Raw genomic sequence first — 18,194 nt, 5'->3', positions numbered from 1 at the left:
GGAGAATATCTGGCTTAGATATGACACACCATAGCTGTCTGTGTTGCAGGCTGAGTCTGTCCCTTGTAAGTGGCCCCATTTCAGAGCTGGCCTGGAGGTGACAGGCATATTATGAAGGTCATGCTACAACACCATTAACAGCTGGAGATGCCATCACATGCCATCAGCAACAAAACACAGGGAAAACCAGGCAGTGGACTGTGCTTCCCACCCTTAGGCTACGAGGCACAAGCCCTAGCAATGGAAGGATTAAAAAGCATCTCAATTTAAGAAGACAGGGAGAGGGGAGGGGAATGTGGGCTGCATTATTTATAAATAGACATTACCAGAGGCTGCCTGATGGTGAAGTGGTTGTTTAGTAAATCTTTCTCCTTTAAGGATTCCATTATCAGAGACCATTTGAAAACATCGGTTTCGTTTTGTCTTTTGAAGGAGATCCTGGGTTTCATCAAATCAGCCCTGTTGGGTAATATTTCTCTCTGCCAGATTTAGGAACAGGCCTTCGATATTTTGAATCACCTTTACATGGAGCACAAAGATGATGACGATGATGATGATGTGTCTTTTGCCAAATGGATGAGCAGCTTCTGGGGTCACAGCTGGATAGAGGAGGATGAGAGAGGACTCCGGGACCGCCATGGATCACAGAACTCCAGTTACAGGAAAACCTCCCTGCCCTGCCCAGTGAGTTATTATGACGGAACCGGGGGAGAGCTAGACTAGGGGAAGGGGATTTCTCTTAGATCTTTTTGAGAGTCCTTTGGTATAAAGTTTTCTTTGGTTGAAAATGAGTACTTCCAAACCTTTTTTTATACTCACAAAAATCCCTTTTATCATTTTGTCTTGTCCTCCAAGGGACCTGATTTTCATCTATTAAGTAATGATTCCTTCATTTTTAGCAACCTAAGATATATTTAACCGCTTTTCAGAGCTCCTGATAAGCCTGGCATAATCCTATTGGGTGGTAATATAATTCAAGCCAAAGGAAAGAAACCTGATGTTATAGTCTGTGTAGCATTGTTGTGGATCACTGTTTGATTTCCAATAGTCTTTTTGAAATACTGAAAATAGCTCCACTATTTGGTGACATCTAAGGAATTGGGGATTCCATATAATAAATCACTACCTCTGATAAATTTGATACACTCTTTCTGCTGGTTCTCATTTGGTTTCCTGATGGGAGACAAAGCCAACATTCTACCACCCTCAGCACTATTTTTCCATGGCTAGGCAGAGCACCCGGTGTCAGGGGAGCAGGAAAGCTCCCAAGAGGGGAGCGGGTGGGCCTGACCAGGTGTGGACTCAGCAGCGGGTACACATGTCACTTAGAATTCCAGCTACCAGAGAATATTTCTCCAACCCCCTGCTACTGCTAACTCCAGAACCAAATAAGTTTAGGGGTAATGTTATTTTATTTTTAGCTCCAGAGTTCCCAGAAGCATAATGCATGTGAAGTATATTAAAACTTGTAAGGCAATCTTTTACGCCCAATGATCATCAAGTTTGAGGAATAAGACCTCTCTGAGACACAAATATTTGAAAATAGATCTCTTACCAAACACGTAATCAGGGACAAAGGGCGCATTTCAACACCTCATTGAACTTAAGGTTCTTTAAGTAAAAAAGGAGAGAGGTTGCACTGGTTGATCTCCAAGAACCCTTCTAGCTCTCGCTTTCCATGATTCTGTTATAAAATAAACACCTGCTTATCACACTCTCATCTCAATCTCTTATGCCCACATTGAGTGAGGTATACATAATGTGTGAACCAGGAGTATGACTAGTGTTCAGCCAGACAGTGAGAACCAGGGAGAAACAAAGAGAAAAAATGAGATTCGCTATTTATCACAACAGCCCTTTGGAGCCACAGAAACTATGAAATCAAAGAAAGAAACATGACTTATAAAATATAGTTTCTTGAATAAATTTTAATATCTGTTAGACTTTAAAAACTGGGATAATCTACCCTATTTCAAGAATCCACTTATAGGTTACAATATTGTTTGCCTTAAGCTCTTGGGGAATAGCAAAATTTATTTTGTATAACATTTCTAAATGGGGTCCATATATCTTTTCCTGCTCGTACTGGCTTTGGACATTTGCCTGAATTAACCTGTTTAGATTCTCTGAGTTGACAATGAATTCCATAATTATCAGACTACCATGCAGAAAGCATGTGTTTATCTAAGGAGACAAAGCATGGGCTAAACATGAAAACCTGACTGAGTTGAAAAAACACAGATCAGGGGACCGTGGGTGATGTGGGCAGAGTCCTAGAAAATCGGGGGTCTGATTCTTCATCTCTGTTCACACAATGCCATGTATTTGTGAAGTGAATCTGTAGTTGGATACTTAAGTTTTCCTAACTCTAAGATGTGCTCAAATTTTTCGTACTTTAGAGATATGAGAAAAATTAGGTTTTGAAGTTTTGTGTTTTGCTTTGAGCTCAATAAAAGACCTTAGAAAAAAAAAAAAAGCTGGGCTTCCCTGGTGGTACAGTGGTTGGGAGTCCGCCTGCCAATGCAGGGGACGCAGGTTCGTGCCCCGGTCCGGGAGGATCCCGCATGCTTGCGAAGCGGCTGGGCCCGTGAGCCATGGTCACTGAGCCTGCGCTCCGCAACGGGAGAGGCCGCAGCGGTGAGAGGCCCGCGTACCGCAAAAAAAAAAAAAGCTTACTCTTAACCTTATCTTTTTCCTTCTCTCCCCACTGCTCCACTCTAAGGCTCTTCCCTCTTGCAACCTATTAGTAACCTACATCCATCAGTATTGCATGCAAAGGAAGAGAAGAATTTCCCCCTTCTTTCCTATTTGAATGTGGTTTCTAATATGGCTCCTCGGCCTCATGATTCTTGCAAAACCATAGCGATGGAGCATTAAATCATTAAACATATTTATAGAACACCTACTGTGTGCCAGGCATTGTGCAAGGCACAATAGCATAACAGGGTAAAAGAAGACATATGGTGTTTGTTCTTGTGGCACTTCTAATCTGGTGGAAGACACAAATTTGGCAGGAAGAATGAGGTAGACGAGGGGTAAAACTTGGTCCTTCTCAGAGAACACTACTTTTTGACAAGACTCATTATAATCTGCGACTGCTGATTTAAAGCAAATTAAAAAATCTAACTTTACTCTCCTGAGGTGCTTGGTGAAAAAAAAATAAGGTAAGTAATATGAAGTCTCTCTGATTACTCTCTCATATGAAGGTAGAACTAATCTACCCTCTCCCTCCATCGTCACAGGAATACAAACTTGAAGTAGAACAATCTCCATATCCCTTATTTATTCTACTCATTGAAAGTGAATTTTAAATAGTCTATTTGACTTTTTAGTCATCTTCTCCTTCAGCTTAACATGGTTTTCTTAACACTGTTCTATACAGTTAGGGCCTGGTAGAAGGGAGGATCAAGCTGAATGAAAGATCTCTTCAAGGAGGAACTGAGTTCCCTGACCTGGGGCTTTGCTAACTCAACATGGTCTTTCTCAGTGCTTCTTTGATGCTCACATAAGCATATGTGCTGGTCTACATCATATTATTTGAGGGGTACAAAATAAACCTCTACCTATCTGCACACAAGGGATTTTTTTTTCTTTTTGAAACTATAAAAGAGGTGCAAGAGGGAGGGGATATGGGGATATATGTATGCATATACCTGATTCATTTTGTTATAGAGTAGAAACTAACACAACACTGTAAAGCAATTATACTCCAATAAAGATGTTAAAAAAATAATCACCTTTAACCAATTTTATATTCTGTCCTCATATTCTCAATTTAAAGCTGTAGAAGATATATCTAATTTTAATTTTTATTCCTGATTGACCCAAGGGTGGCTACACACTCTCGTCCTTGTAGTATCTCACTGCAGCGGTGGTTCTCCTGTAGTTGCTCACTACAGGGATGGGTTGGGGCATGGCCCCCTTAGAGGATTTCTCAAACCTGAAGAGAGAGGGGATGCCCTAAATTTTCATGACAAACAGTGGTTCCTTGTTTTTCAGATTAAGTTTGTATTTAATTTTAAGAGGAGACAATGCCTTAATCCAAAGAAATGAAACTACGAATAGAATTTCAGGCATCAGGGATGTTTCTACAGAGGAGCTTTTATCATAATGTTCCATGGACTTGTTTCTTCTACTAGATGCTGAGACAGAGGAGTTGCTGGGAAGGCAGCAGAGTGGAGTGGGTAAGAGTGAAGGCTCTGGCAGCATTACTCTGAGCAAGTTACCTAACCTCTCTCTGTCTGAGATTCCCTCTATGTAAATGGAATTGATGATAATAGTACATACGTCATATGGGTGTTGTTAAGATCCAGTGAGTAATGTATACAGCGTGCTTAGGACAGTGCCTGATACCTAATAAGTACTTCTCCTCCTCTCCTATCCTGCACCTTCCCCTCTCCATTCTCCTCCTCCTTCTTATGTGTCAGAGTTTAAAATGTCTTTTAGTTTCCCTAAAGGATGCCCAGTGGATAGTAACTGACCTACTGTGTTGTTTGTTTTTCTGTTTTTTTTGCGGTACGCGGGCCTATCACTGTTGTGGCCTCTCCCATTGCAGAGCACAGGCTCCGGACGTGCAGGCTCAGCGACCATGGCTCACGGGCCCAGCCGCTCCGCGGCATGTGGGGTCTTCCCGGACCGGGGCACGAACCCGTGTCCCCTGCTTCGGCAGGCAGACTCTCAACCACTGCGCCACCAGGGAAGCCCTGACCTACCGTTTCACCAGTTGAACACTTGAATCTTTTTTTTTTCCTGATGCTGTTGCCATATATAGCTAGTTGACTATAACCCTCTTGGCTCTGTTGATAGGCAATTAGTCTACATTATAAAATATTCCTCACATAAAATTCTTTTAGACTAATTCCTAAAACCTACAAATTATTATTACTTTCGTAATCGAATTCTGTTACAACTGGTACATTATTAAAAGTCACGTTTACAGGAAGTTTCACATAGAAATAGAATGAAGTTGTTGTTGCTGTTGAAGACAGAAGTTTGGGATTATTCAGCCAAGGAAGATATGTCTTATGCTTAGGCATGGCACTTTACCTCTCCTGTAAAGTCACTAGTCACATGTCATAGGCGAGTCACTTAGCCAAACTAAGATTCATTTTCTTCATTTGTAAAAGGGGAAGAATAACTCCCTTGTAGGATTTGTTCTGAGGTTAGATATAAGGGCATGGTCCCCAGAGTCCTTGACACACACGGTGCACTAAGATTCAACATGGGTCTTACTGTCTCAACACCTGGATCTTTCTCCCTCTTGTTTCTCATCTTGCTGTTGACGGGTGGCTCAGGTGCTTGCGTTTACTCAGAGGGCAGGAGGGGGTACAATTGAAGGGTGATTGCAATTAAACCCAGAATAAAAAACATCAAGTAGTTAAGTTCTTGAAGTGAAGATGTTACATAACTTTTTTTTTTTTTTAAGTGAGGACCTATGGCTTGGGGTTAGAGAGTGCATAGGATTTATTTTTTGACAGAAATGTTTTTTCTGGGACCACAGTAGGAAACAGCATTGTTTTTCAGAGGACTGTTTTCTAGTGAGAGTCAGGGCACTGGGTGATTATTGCTCAGAAAATCCATGCCTGCTGCAGCCTTTGTAGCCTGGGAGCTGGGGAGTCCAGGTGTCGAGCTCGGAGCGTGGGGATCCCATTCCACGTTCTAGAGCCTACTTCACGGCGTGGAAGATAGATCCCTAAGGTTGGTCCATGACCATGGAGGTGACAAGTCCAGACCTTGAAAAAGTCAGCTATTTAGGGCGTTGATTCAAGTCTTTATGAGGGAACTTACATTAGAAGGGCATATAAAATTCCAAAAGTAGAGCTTACTTAGTAAGTAAACATTTTTAAAAGTGGTAGCTTTCTCCCTGTAACCAATTAGAGAGCTCTTTTAAGCTTGTTTCTCACAAGGTCCCACACCAAAAGAGACTAACTGGAAATTTCATCTGCTCTAAGGAGATATTGTTTATTTATATTGTGATGGAAACTCTTGCATTTTTTTTCAGGTCTCTCAATGGAAGAGGACATTTGTACAAACATCTGCATTTCACTCCCAGTCTCACATTTTTAAGTTTTATTTTTAAAATCTTAGTGTGGTGAGAACACGCAACATGAGCTCTACCGTCCTTGGCGGATCTCTAAGTGTACAAGGCAATGTTGTCATCTTTAGGCACAAAGTTGTGTGGCAGATCTCTAGAACTTATTTTGCATAACTGGAATTTTGTACCCATTGATTAGCAACTCCCCATATCCCCCTCCTCCCAGCCCTTGGCAGCCACCATTCTATTCTTCTATCAGCTCGACCATTTCAGATACTTTATGTAATATTTGTCCTTCCGTGTCCCAGTCTCGAATTTTAAGTATTGTATTTTTCCTGATAATATAATACATGATCACTGTAGAAGACATGAAAAATACTAAAAAGGAGTAGGAAGAAAACAACCCCAGATTGCAGACAAAGGCTCTGATCACAGTTGGGTATGTTTTAAGATTGCCCATCTTATGATGTCCCCACAGCTTACCCATCCCAGCCCTCCCCTCTCCTCTCAGGCACTCCCGGCCCTACCAGACTTCTCTTCCTTCTACGCCAGCGAGCTCCTTTTGTGGCAGGGCTTCTGCACGTATGGTCTCATCCTCAGGCGGACAAGTGTTCTCTGTTTCCTAATTAACCCTGCTCATCCTTCAGATTGTAGCTTGTCACACCTTCACAGAAGTCTCCCCTTATCCTCCCAGTCGCCTCAACACCCACCCAAATGTATGTGGTTTTACTCTGCTATACCCTGTTATTGCACCTTGAACATTCCCTTAATAGCATTTGGCCAAGGATGCAGGCATATGCCCCATTTATTTATCTCCATTGCAGACATAAGTTCTAAGAGGGGGCCACTCTGTTTTGCTCCCCAATTTATCCATAGCACCAAGTACCACGTGTGACCTGCTGTAAATGGACTAATTTATACAGACTTACCTCATGTATCTTAGCAACTTTACAAATCTTTTTTTAAAAATTTATTTTATTTAATTAATTTATTTTTGGCTGCATTGGGTCTTCGTTGCTGTGCGCAGGCTTTCTCTAGTTGCAGCGAGTGGGGGCTACTCTGTTGCGGTGTGCAGGCTTCTCATTGCGGTGGCTTCTCTTGTTGCGGAGCATGGGCTCTAGGTGCGCGGGTTTCAGTAGTTGTGGCATGCGGGCTCTAGAGCACAGCCTTAGTAGTTGTGGTGCACGGACTTAGTTGCTCTGCGTCATGTGGGAATCCTCCTGGACCAAGGCTCAAACCTGTGTCCCCTGCATTGGCAGGCAGATTCTTAACCACTGCACCACCAGGGAAGATCCAACTTTATAAATCTTTAACCATATTTCTGATTATTGTTTGAGAGTATGTTTCTATATATGTGTATTAGTTTGCTCAGGCTGCCATAACAAAATACCACAGGCTGGGTGGCTTAAACAGCCATTTATTTCCTCATAGCTCTGGAGGCTGTAAGTCCAAGATCAAGGTGTCAGCAGGTTTGGTTTCTTCTGAGGCCTCTCTCCTTGGCTTGTATTGATAGATTGCACCTTCTTGCTGTGTCCTCACATGGTCTTTCCTCTGTGTGAGTATATCCCTAGTGTCTCTAATTTCCTTACTAATGTAAGAACATTAGTCAGATTGGATTAGGGCCACCCTAATGGCCTCATTTTAACTTAATCTTTAAAGACCCTATCCCAAATACTGTCATATTCTGAGCTACTCACGTAGGGCTTCAACATATGAATTTGGCGGGGCGGGAGTGGGGGGGAGGTACGACACAATTCAGCCCATAATAACGTGCAATGTATGGACCCAAGGAGGGAAATTATTTTAAGCCTTTTGACTCACTCATACTGCCAACGGCTTTCTAGGAAAGCTGTATCCATTTATAGTCCTACCAGCAAGGAATGACAGTGCCTATCCCCCAGCACTCTTACTAGTGTTAGTATTATTAAAATATTTTTTTTGTTAACCTGGAAGGCAAAATTGTATGTGATATAATTTAACATAATTTTTGACTATTAATAAGCATAAACAATTTTTATGTTTGGTATTTCTTTTTCTTTCATTCTTTATACATTTATTCATTCAATATATATTTAATGAACTCATGCTATGAAGAAGGCAAAGTGCTGCATACTGAGATTCTAGCAGAGAATGAAATGTAGCCCCTGACATGAAGGAGCATACAGTCTAATGGAGAAGAGAGATGTGTAACAAAATTAACCAAATTATTGATGACAGCTATGATAAGTGTCATGAAGAAGTGTGAGATCTCAGGAGAGTGTCTAATGGTGGTTCAGGAGCCTGAATCAATTGGGGTGGTAGGAAAGGCTTTCTGGGGAAATGCAGTTTCCATGGTGACTGAAGGGTGATTAGCTGGCGATGAGGTGAAGCGATGGGGTTGTGTGCGGGGTCACAGCCAGAGAGGACCACTTGTAAAAGTGCCTGTGCTGGGCAGGAGCAGGTGAGCTGGAGGAACTGACAGAAGACCAGTGAGGCTATGTCACTGAAGAGGTGAGGGTCGCGCAAGATGAGGTGTAAAATGAAATGTGATCAGGTATGAGTCTGACGTTGTTTTAACTATGCTGGCTGCTGTGGGAAAAGTGAAATAAAATGAGTGAGGATGAATGCAGGATATCCACTACTACGAGGCTGCTGCTGGAATCTGGGTGAAAGGTAATGATGACTTGGATTAGGGTAGTAACAGTGGTGCTGGAAAAAAGTAGATGGTTTTGAGAGACATTTAAGAGGTGGAATCTGCTGACTTGGCAACTGGATGTGGAGGGGGGCTTCTGAATTACTTGTCCGAGTAACCGGGCAAATGGTGGTGCCAGTTTCTGAGTTCTGGGACACCTGAGAAGCAGGCTTGGGAAGGAGAGATGATGAGTTCAAATTTGGACAAGTCAGGTGGGGTGCCTGTGGGATACCAAGAGGAGAAGTTGAGTGGGCAGAAGCTCAGAAGAGAGGTCTGGGCTAACAAATAAATCAGAAACTCGGTTATAGATGGAAATTGAAGCCTGGGGGTGAGACATTGAGGGAGACAGTGTAAAGTAAGAAAGCAAAGGAAGGGAAGGAGGACTAGTTTAGAGTATCGGGGGACTCCAACAGTTATGAGTAGTTAGAAGGGAGAAGTGAGCAAAAATGTCTAAAACACAGTGACAGAAAGATCAAAGGGAAACCAAGAGGGTGCAGTGGTAAAAAGCAAGGGAAAGACTGTTTCCAGAAGGGTTCAATAGGCAACTGGGTTGAATGCTATGGAGTGACTAAAGACCATTAAGTGCCCAGAATTTGGCAACATGCAGACCAATATCCTGACTAACATTAGTGTTAGATGAAAAAGTGTGAGATAGCCTCATCCACCAGAGGGCAGACAGCAGAAGCAAGAAGAACTACAATCCTGCAGCCTGTGGAACAAAAGCCACATTCACAGAAAGATAGACAAAATGAAAAGGCAGAGGGCTATGTACCAGATGAAGGAACAAGATAAAACCCCAGAAAAACAACTAAATGAAGTGGAGATAGGCAACCTTCCAGAAAAAGAATTCAGAATAATGATAGCGAAGATGATCCAGGACCTCGGGAAAAGAATGGAGGCAAAGATTGAGAAGATGCAAGAAATGTTTAACAAAGACCTAGAAGAATTAAAGAACAGACGAACAGAGATGAACAATACAATAACTGAAATGAAAACTACACTAGAAGGAATCAATAGCAGAATAACTGAGGCAGAAGAACGGATAAGTGACCTGGAACACAGAAAGGTGGAATTCACTGATGTGGAACAGAATAAAGAAAAAAGAATGAAAAGAAATGAAGACAGCCTAAGAGACCTCTGGGACAACATTAAATGCAACAACATTTGCATTATAGGGGTCCCAGAAAGAGAAGAGAGAGAGAAAGGACCAGAGAAAATATTTGAAGAGTTTATAGTCGAAAACTTCCCAAACATGGGAAAGGAAATAGCCACCCAAGTCCAGGAAGCACAGAGAGTCCCATACAGGATAAACCCAAGGAGAAACACACCGAGACACATAGTAATCAAATTGGCAAAAATTAAAGACAGAGAAAAATTATTGAAAGCAGCAAGGGAAAAATGACAAATAACATACAAGGGAACTCCCATAAGGTTAACAGCTGATTTCTCAGCAGAAACTCTACAAGCCAGAAGGGAGTGGCATGATATATTTAAAGTGATGAAAGGGAAGAACTTACAACCAAGATTACTCTACCTGGCAAGGATCTCATTCAGATTTGATGGAGAAATCAAAAGCTTTACAGACAAGCAAAAGCTAAGAGAATACAGCACCACCAAACCAGTTCTACAACAAATGCTAAAGGAACTTCTCTAAGTGGGAAACACAAAAGAAGAAAAGGACCTACAAAAACAAACCCATAACAATTGAGAAAATGGTCATAGGAACATACATATCGATAACTACCTTAAACATGAATGGATTAAATGCTCCAACCAAAAGACACAGGCTTGCTGAATGGATACAAAAACAAGACCCATCTATATGCTGTCTACAAGAGACCCACTTCAGACCTAGGGACACATACAGACTGAAAGTGTGGGGATGGAAAAAGATATTCCATGCAAATGGAAATCAAAAGAAAGCTGGAGTAGCAATACTCATATCAGATAAAATAGACTTTAGAATAAAGAATGTTACAAGAGACAAGGAAGGACACTACATAATGATCAAGGGATCAATCCGAGAAGAAAATATAACAATTATACATATATATGCACCCAACATAGGAGCACCTCAATACAGAAGGGAACTGCTAACAGCTATTTTTTGCCATATTACAAGGTACTAGAGAGTGAGGCCTGGAAGGACTTGAAGGTAACAACTCCAGCTTTTTGACAAGTTCTTTGAGAAACCTGAGAACCTCCCCCACCCCTAAAGAGGTTATCATTTACCCAAGGTCACACAGCTAGTGAGTAGCAGATTGACATACCTGGGTTTTCTGATTTCAGATCTGCTGGCCTTGTTGCTCCAAGTTAGTAGTTAGTAATGCCAGCATGCAGAAAGAGCATAGAGTGTGGTTACAACTGACTTGGATTGCAATCCTAGCTCTTCCCTTTATCAGCCATGTAGAAAAGCCATTTAATCAGCTTTTCTCAGATAAATAATAGCACTGTGGAAAAGCAAGTTTCTGCTTGTTGTGAGGGGCAAGTGTGTCTGCACATAGTAGGTGCTCCATCAACGGGACCTCATCTCAAACTCCAAACCTAGGTGTCTTGTATCCCAGAGTATGGGCCCCTTTGCCCACACGCTTGTGAAATGGGTCTAATCCTTTGTAACACATGAGATGCCAAGAAATCCTAAAGTCTCCATCAATTTTTATCATATGAAGTTTATACAGCATCATTCATTATAAGAAAAATACATATTAAAACAATAATACTATCTCACTCTTCCTATTTGTTGGCAGTTTGGGGAAACAGGCACACTCATGGTTTGGAATATTAATTCGTATCACCTCTTTGGAGAATAATTTGACAATACATATCACAATTTAAAATGCACTTATTCTTTATTAACCTACCTGTTTCACTTTTACAGATACATTCATACACATCCAAAATGTATATCATTGCAGCATTCTCTGCTACAGCAAAGTTTGCACAGGAACTAAATACACCTTTTAAAAAACAAAAACAAACAAACAAAAAAGAAAAAGTGTGAGTGAAAAAGCTGGAGTGGAGTGGGTTGGGGAGTGAGAGAAAATAACAGAGCAAGTGTCACAATTCTTTCCAGAAGTTTGGTTTATCTGAACTGTCTTTTTTTTCATCATTTTCCAATTGTGATTTTAACACTGATGTCATTGTAGTAACATGACCTCTATGTTTGTGTGTATTATGTGAAATACCCTTATTTTCAGAATATTTATTAAACATGCAGCAAATATTTTTAAAGTTCTTTCGTCTACCGTATTATATGTTGCTTTTTAGGCACATTAGCTTTATTTTTATATAGTTAAATTAATTTTTTTCCTTATGACTTCTTCCATTGCTCTTTTGCTTAGAAATTCCTTCTCCATACAGAAAGCACACAGATATTTGCCTTTGTATTATTTCTTAAATGTTTATGGCTTCATTAAAAATTTATTTTGGGCTTCCCTGGTGGCGCAGTGGTTTGAGAGTCCACCTGCCGATGCAGGGGACACGGGTTCGTGCCCCGGTCCGGGAAGATCCCACATGCCACGGAGCGGCTGATCCCGTGAGCCATGGCCGCTGAGCCTGCGCATCCGGAGCCTGTGCTCCACAACGGGAGAGGCCACAGCAGTGAGAGGCCTGCGTACCACAAAAAAAAAAAAAAAAAATTTATTTTGATCATTTTGAAATTTATTTTTACATATCAATTTAAGGCTGGAGCACTTTATTATACCACCCTAATGATAGAGGAGCAACATAGCTAATCTTGGGATGTTCTACTTACTGTTTTGACCAACTGACCCCACTGCCTCATTGCAGGAGAAAGCTCCTACTGATCAAGAAGATAAAATTTCAGTCCAACATGAGATGGTTAGTAATTTATGGACATTCTGTCTCTGTGCTAATATTGTGCAGTCTCTTTATATTGTAACATTTTAAATTCTGTATTCCCAGTTTCCTGTGCTTCCCAGCATGATGTCATCTGACAGCCATCCTAGAAGTCATTCTTATGAGGCCCAGGGATTTCAATGCCATACTCACGTGCGGGATTACAGAAAATACTCAGGGGATGGGTCGTTCAAGGAGCCCCTGGAATCAAAAAGAAGATCCCATTCCAAAATTCAGGCATTTTCAGAGTCCTCTGAACAGCAACTCTGCTTTAGAACCAAACGCTCTGTCTCTTCGGTACGTAACAGAATTATTGAATATTTAAACCATTTTAGAAAAGGAAACCCAAAGGATTCATCCTCCCCTAGTTTGAGGAGAACAAATCTAACTTCTTCATTTACAGGTTGGTTTTGGGATCTTTGAAAAATGGCACTCAGTTTTAGATAGCCCAGGTGTACATAAAATTTTTAAATTATTATTATTGAAGACATGTGGTGTAGGAAGAATTCCTAAAGGAGCACATGTGGAATGTTTTTGTTACCAAGGTCCTCTGTTTTCATCACCCTTATTATAAATAATTGTGATTCGTTCTCCTTTTACTATCTGAAGAAGAAAAAACTGCCCCTACTGCTCTTGTTCTCTCATATTTAATCTGGTAGGAAATAGTTTGTGATGGTGTTGTGTTCCCCTGTACTTTTAAAAAGCACACAGAAGGAACTCTCTGGACACTATGGTGTGAGTATCCAGGAGTAGAGGAGCAATCCAGGCATTCACAGTGGCCTTGTCAGAGTCTAATTGAAGCCCAAGGGAGACAAAGGCACGAAATGGGGGAAAGAATTGAAACACCACTGATGATGCCAAACTTGATACATAAAGCAATAAACTAGAGACCAATTAATTGGGGGGTAGTTTTTCAACTCTGCAACGTGCTCACTGAGTGGCCTTGAGCAAAATACTTTTTTTTTTTTTCGGTGGGTCTTTGGTTTTGGTTTTATTTTGCGAAACAAGAATAATGATATGTTTCTGCCACGTAGTAGGCAGAGCAAATAAGTAAACCTAGGTGTATTGCCACCTGGGTCTTGAGCTATGCTCTGTGAATGGCCAGGGGAAGGCACTCAGGTGCTTGCTACCTCATTGTCCACCTGAGTGCGGTGCTTTCTGCCTAGCAGTGATGGCTGTTGGGATTGTCACTGTGCATCTTTGCCTCACAGGTGGCACCTCACTTTTGTCCCAGTGACCTTGTGTATCTACGATTCCCCTTCAGTAAGCTGCTCTCTCTACTGGATCATAAGAGGAATAAGGAAGGAGGAGTAGTGAACAGCTGTCACTTACTCTATCTAAACCTTATTAAGTTTCTGTTTTGTCTTTTCTTTATACTGTTTTTTTAAGATATGGTTTCAGACTTAGAGCAAGTTTGCAAGAATAGTACAAAACTACACCCTTCATCTAGATTTCCTCTAAACGTGAATATATTATCACATTTTCCTATACCCTCTCTCTCCTTCCCACCCCCAAACAAGGGCACAAGGACATAATACAGTACAATAATTAAACTCAGGAAATTAACACCAATACAAAACTTTTATATCTAATTTATTGACCTTATTCATATTTTGTCAGTTGTTCCAATAATATTTTTTAAAACAAGATTCCAGATCATGCAATGCAACCAATTTTCATGTCCCTTTAAGGTATTTTATTTCTGGAACAATGCCTCGGTCTTTTTCATGGGACTGGCATCTGAAGAGTACAGGTCAGTTATTTTTTAGAATGAAGCTCAGTTTGAGTTCATCTGATATTTCTTCATGATTAGATTCACATTATGAACTTTTGGCAGGAATAAAACAGGCGTGAAAAAATTCCTGTTTCAAAACTACGTGTTGAAATCATTAATTATATTAATTAGGGGACTGACTTGCTTTAAATTCTTTCTGGAACAAGGGAGGGTATAAATATATTCTGAAAAAAATTTTAATCTGAACAATTCTTTGTTGATTCTGATGGCTTCAGAAAAAACATTCATACCACATATTTACATAAGGGTGTAAATGTGAAATCAGTTTTTATTTAAAGAGATGTTCATTACATTATCTTTAAAATATAAAAATGTTTGTTTCATTCATTTCTCAAGTTCTTCCTTTTGAGTACCAAGATAACCAAGGCAGCATTTTCAACTTTTTTGACTCAAGAACTCTTTTCATAGTTATGTACAGTCGGCCTTTTTTGTCTTTGGGTTCTGTACCCATGAACTTGAGCATCCATGGATTTTGGTACCTGTGGGCAGTCCTGGAACCAACACCTTTGTCGATACCAAGGGACAACTGTATAATAGCTAGAAACCTGCTAGGAATTTACAAAATCATTAAAATTTTTTTCATATTATATGATAAATATACATGATAAATAATTTTAAATTCAGTATTTATTTTATATCAGTCTTTAAAGAGTATATTATAAAGTTTATCTTAATGCAAAATAAAAAATTTGGAACATTGCATACTTTAAAACTTTTCTATTTAACAATTGATACACTTTTCTAAAGCTAACTACATTTAAAAGTGTGATTTTTCAGCAATTTAAAAAATAATATATATTGCCTTTTTTTTGTTTTGTTTTGTTTTGTTTGTTTTTTTTTTGTTTCTTGCGGTACGCGGGCCTCTCACTGTTGTGGCCTACTCCCGTTGCGGAGCACAGGCTCCGGACGCGCAGGCCCAGCGACCATGGATCACCAGCCCAGCCGCTCCACGGCATGTGGGATCTTCCCGGACCGGGGCACGAACCCGTGTCCCCTGCATCGGCAGGCAGACTCTCAACCACTGCACCACCAGGGAAGCCCTATATTGCCTTTTATTTGGGGGCCAAATATATACTAATACATAGATTTAGATTTTACATCCTTTAGCATCAAGAAGAGCCAGAAACTGCTTTTGTGACCTGCTCATGACAAACAGCATTAAATTTTTTCATTTTTATATTGAAAAACTCAACTGGCTTATTTTGATAATTTTTCACATTTTTGTTTCTAAGTGATGAGATAAGAAAAAATATTTCAGGTCATTATTTATGAGCAATTTTTGGATAGTCTTGATTCTCAATAAGGGAAAAGCCAAATTGCAAATAATCATCACTATATTTTTTTATACTGTTTTTATAAGGATTAGAGACATTCATGGCTGCTAAATATGAATTATGATCAGACTGATGGATTTAATACAAGCAATGGAGCTAATGAAAATAATCTGGAGGCATATTTACAGAGCTAGTACAATTTTTAAGCTCCTTTTAACTTGCATCTCAGCTTCATCATTTGTTTTGCTTTCTGATTTTGACTAATGGACCATTATAGATAGAAATGAAATAATCTAGGTATGAAAACAATTTAACAATGTACAGTAGCTAACACCACCACAGTAACCAGACATCCCCATAACTCACCCTGCAGGGCCGAGTCATGACCTTGCCCATCTGACTGTTACTCACCACTGCATATATTCACCTCATAGGCACTCAGGGGTTCTCCAGTGTTTCCAGTTCACTGGAATGGAGAAGGGGAGGAGTAATGATCTTGAAGTGTAAAAATAGATACCACCACATTTATCAACACCATTCTTTTGTTAGTAATTCCTTTGAAAGTCACTTTCACCATGGAAACCAAAGAAGCACCCCCCCATCCCAGTTCCTTATCATATCACCCTATTTACAGTTATCATTGCACTTATTATTACCTTTTATTTTCTTATTTCCTTTTAGGCTTATTGATTGATTGTCTCCCTCTGCCTAGGTGTAGAATCTAGGAAGTAGGGTCTCTCTAGTTAGTGCCGAATCTCCCCATCTTAGAACAACAGTGTGTGTTCATTCAGTCATTGAATGTAGACCCCTGGGCAACCTGTTGGGGAATGTTGTGTGGTTGAATGTCATTCCTTGACACTTTGTTCTTTACCCAGTCCCCACCTGAACACTTAGTGCAAACCCTACTATTAATGTAATTTTTTTTTTTTTTTTTTGCGGTACGCTGGCCTCTCACTGTTGTGGCCTCTCCCGTTGCAGAGCACAGGCTCTGGACGCGCAGGCTCAGCGGCCATGGCTCACGGGCCCAGCCGTTCCGCGGCGTGTGGGATCTTCCCGGATCGGGGCACGAACCCGTGTCCCCTGCATCGGCAGGCGGACTCTCAACCACTGCGCCACCAGGGAAGCCCTGTAATTTAAGGGAGTGAACATAAGGAGGTTAGAATCATTCCGGGTATGATTCCCTTGCCACATTCCTTTTCAAAAAGCACCAGAAGGATGTTAATTCTACTGTGCCGTGGAATCACATCCCTCCGTACATTAGAGGCAGAGTAGTGTGCAGGTTGAGTTTCCTCCATAGACCACCTGCTAATGCCCAAGGCCCCCTATTCCTTTATTTTATGACTAAACCTTTAGCAACACCCTTAGGCTTATGCTAATTTATTACTAGAAACTAAGATGTGAAAGTCTGCTAAATGATTAGGGTTTTCTTCATTTCTGATAATTAGGAAAAATGTGGAATGTTGTCAGCTGTCGGCATATCTACCCTTTTCTGACCCTTCTTTTTCAGGGACCTGAGAGCAGAAAGGAGAGAAATGAGAGAGAATGCCGGGCACTGGAAATGAGGTCTTGCAAGAAAGTGGAGGAAAGAAGGAGCTCTGGGAAGGAAGGGTGTGGAGAAGCGTACCTGCCTGCCCTGTCTGAAAAGGGGCCCAAATAGTACTTTGTTTCCACACCATGACTACTGATGCTGCTGTGTTTTTCTGAGCCCCAATTCACCAGGCCCAGGAGTGGTAGCTGCAAAGAGTCTACAGATGCTGAGTGACTCAAGTGGGTGGTTGATTCAGCTGCTCCCCAAGACAGCTTGCATCATACTCCAGCTGCTTTTCAGAGTGTGATCTGCTCTGTTGCCCTTTTATGGGAAGAAAAAGGATAAAAGGTATTTTAATAGCATAAAATAATTATTGAAAATGTGAAGAGAGATACTTAAAGAGCCACCCACACGTCTTCACCAACCCTTCTTCCACATCACCCTGGCAAATAATCTTAAATAAAAGTCATTGGTGTGACTCGATGCTTACTTCTTTATTAGAAGTAATTATATAAGTATGTCTAAAGGCCATCATTTAATGAGAGCTGGTAATTAAGGTGCCAAGTACTGTGCTGAGAGCTTGAATGCATTACCTAATAGTCCTCACCACTCTGAGGTGGGACCTAGTCTTCTTTTCACTTGCTGGCTGAGGAAACTGGAGTTTAGGAAAGTTCAGTCACTCACTGGGGAGGTGGCAGAGTTAGGGCCGGAGCCCAGTTCATGCTGACTCATGTTCCTAACTTGAGGCAGGACCTTCATTTCCCTTTTGCAGTGGGTCCTGACTTAGTAGGTGTGTGATTTGCATGTGAACGGGCAGATGTGAATGAGAAAAGCAGGACTTGGGAGTGGGTTACAATTTTGATTACGTGGGTGGAGACTGAATCTCCGAGATCAGCTTTATGCTCTGAGTTTTAACTTTATGAGACTATTTATTTTTTATTGAGGTATAAGTGACATGTAACATTATATTAGTTTCAGGGGTCCAACGTAATGATTCAGTATTTGTATGTATTGTGAAATGATTGCCACAGTAA

General features: G+C 40.8%; 1 protein-coding gene across 1 annotated transcript; it reads left to right on the top strand.

Moving 5' to 3' along the window:
• Nucleotides 1–525: 525 nt before the first annotated feature.
• On the top strand, nucleotides 526–17,289 carry LNP1 (leukemia NUP98 fusion partner 1). Its single transcript, XM_065877010.1, has 3 exons — nucleotides 526–684; nucleotides 12,630–12,860; nucleotides 17,140–17,289. The coding sequence occupies exons 1-3, from the start codon at nucleotides 526–528 to the stop codon at nucleotides 17,287–17,289; spliced, it is 540 nt and encodes a 179-aa protein (XP_065733082.1).
• The last annotated feature ends 905 nt before the right edge of the window (nucleotides 17,290–18,194 follow it).

The sequence above is a fragment of the Phocoena phocoena genome, chromosome 4 (genome assembly GCF_963924675.1).
Source record: "Phocoena phocoena chromosome 4, mPhoPho1.1, whole genome shotgun sequence".
Classification (NCBI taxonomy): domain Eukaryota; kingdom Metazoa; phylum Chordata; class Mammalia; order Artiodactyla; family Phocoenidae; genus Phocoena; species Phocoena phocoena.
The sequence above is the reverse complement of the archived record's forward strand: the minus strand, read 5'-3'. Positions and strand labels throughout refer to the sequence as shown.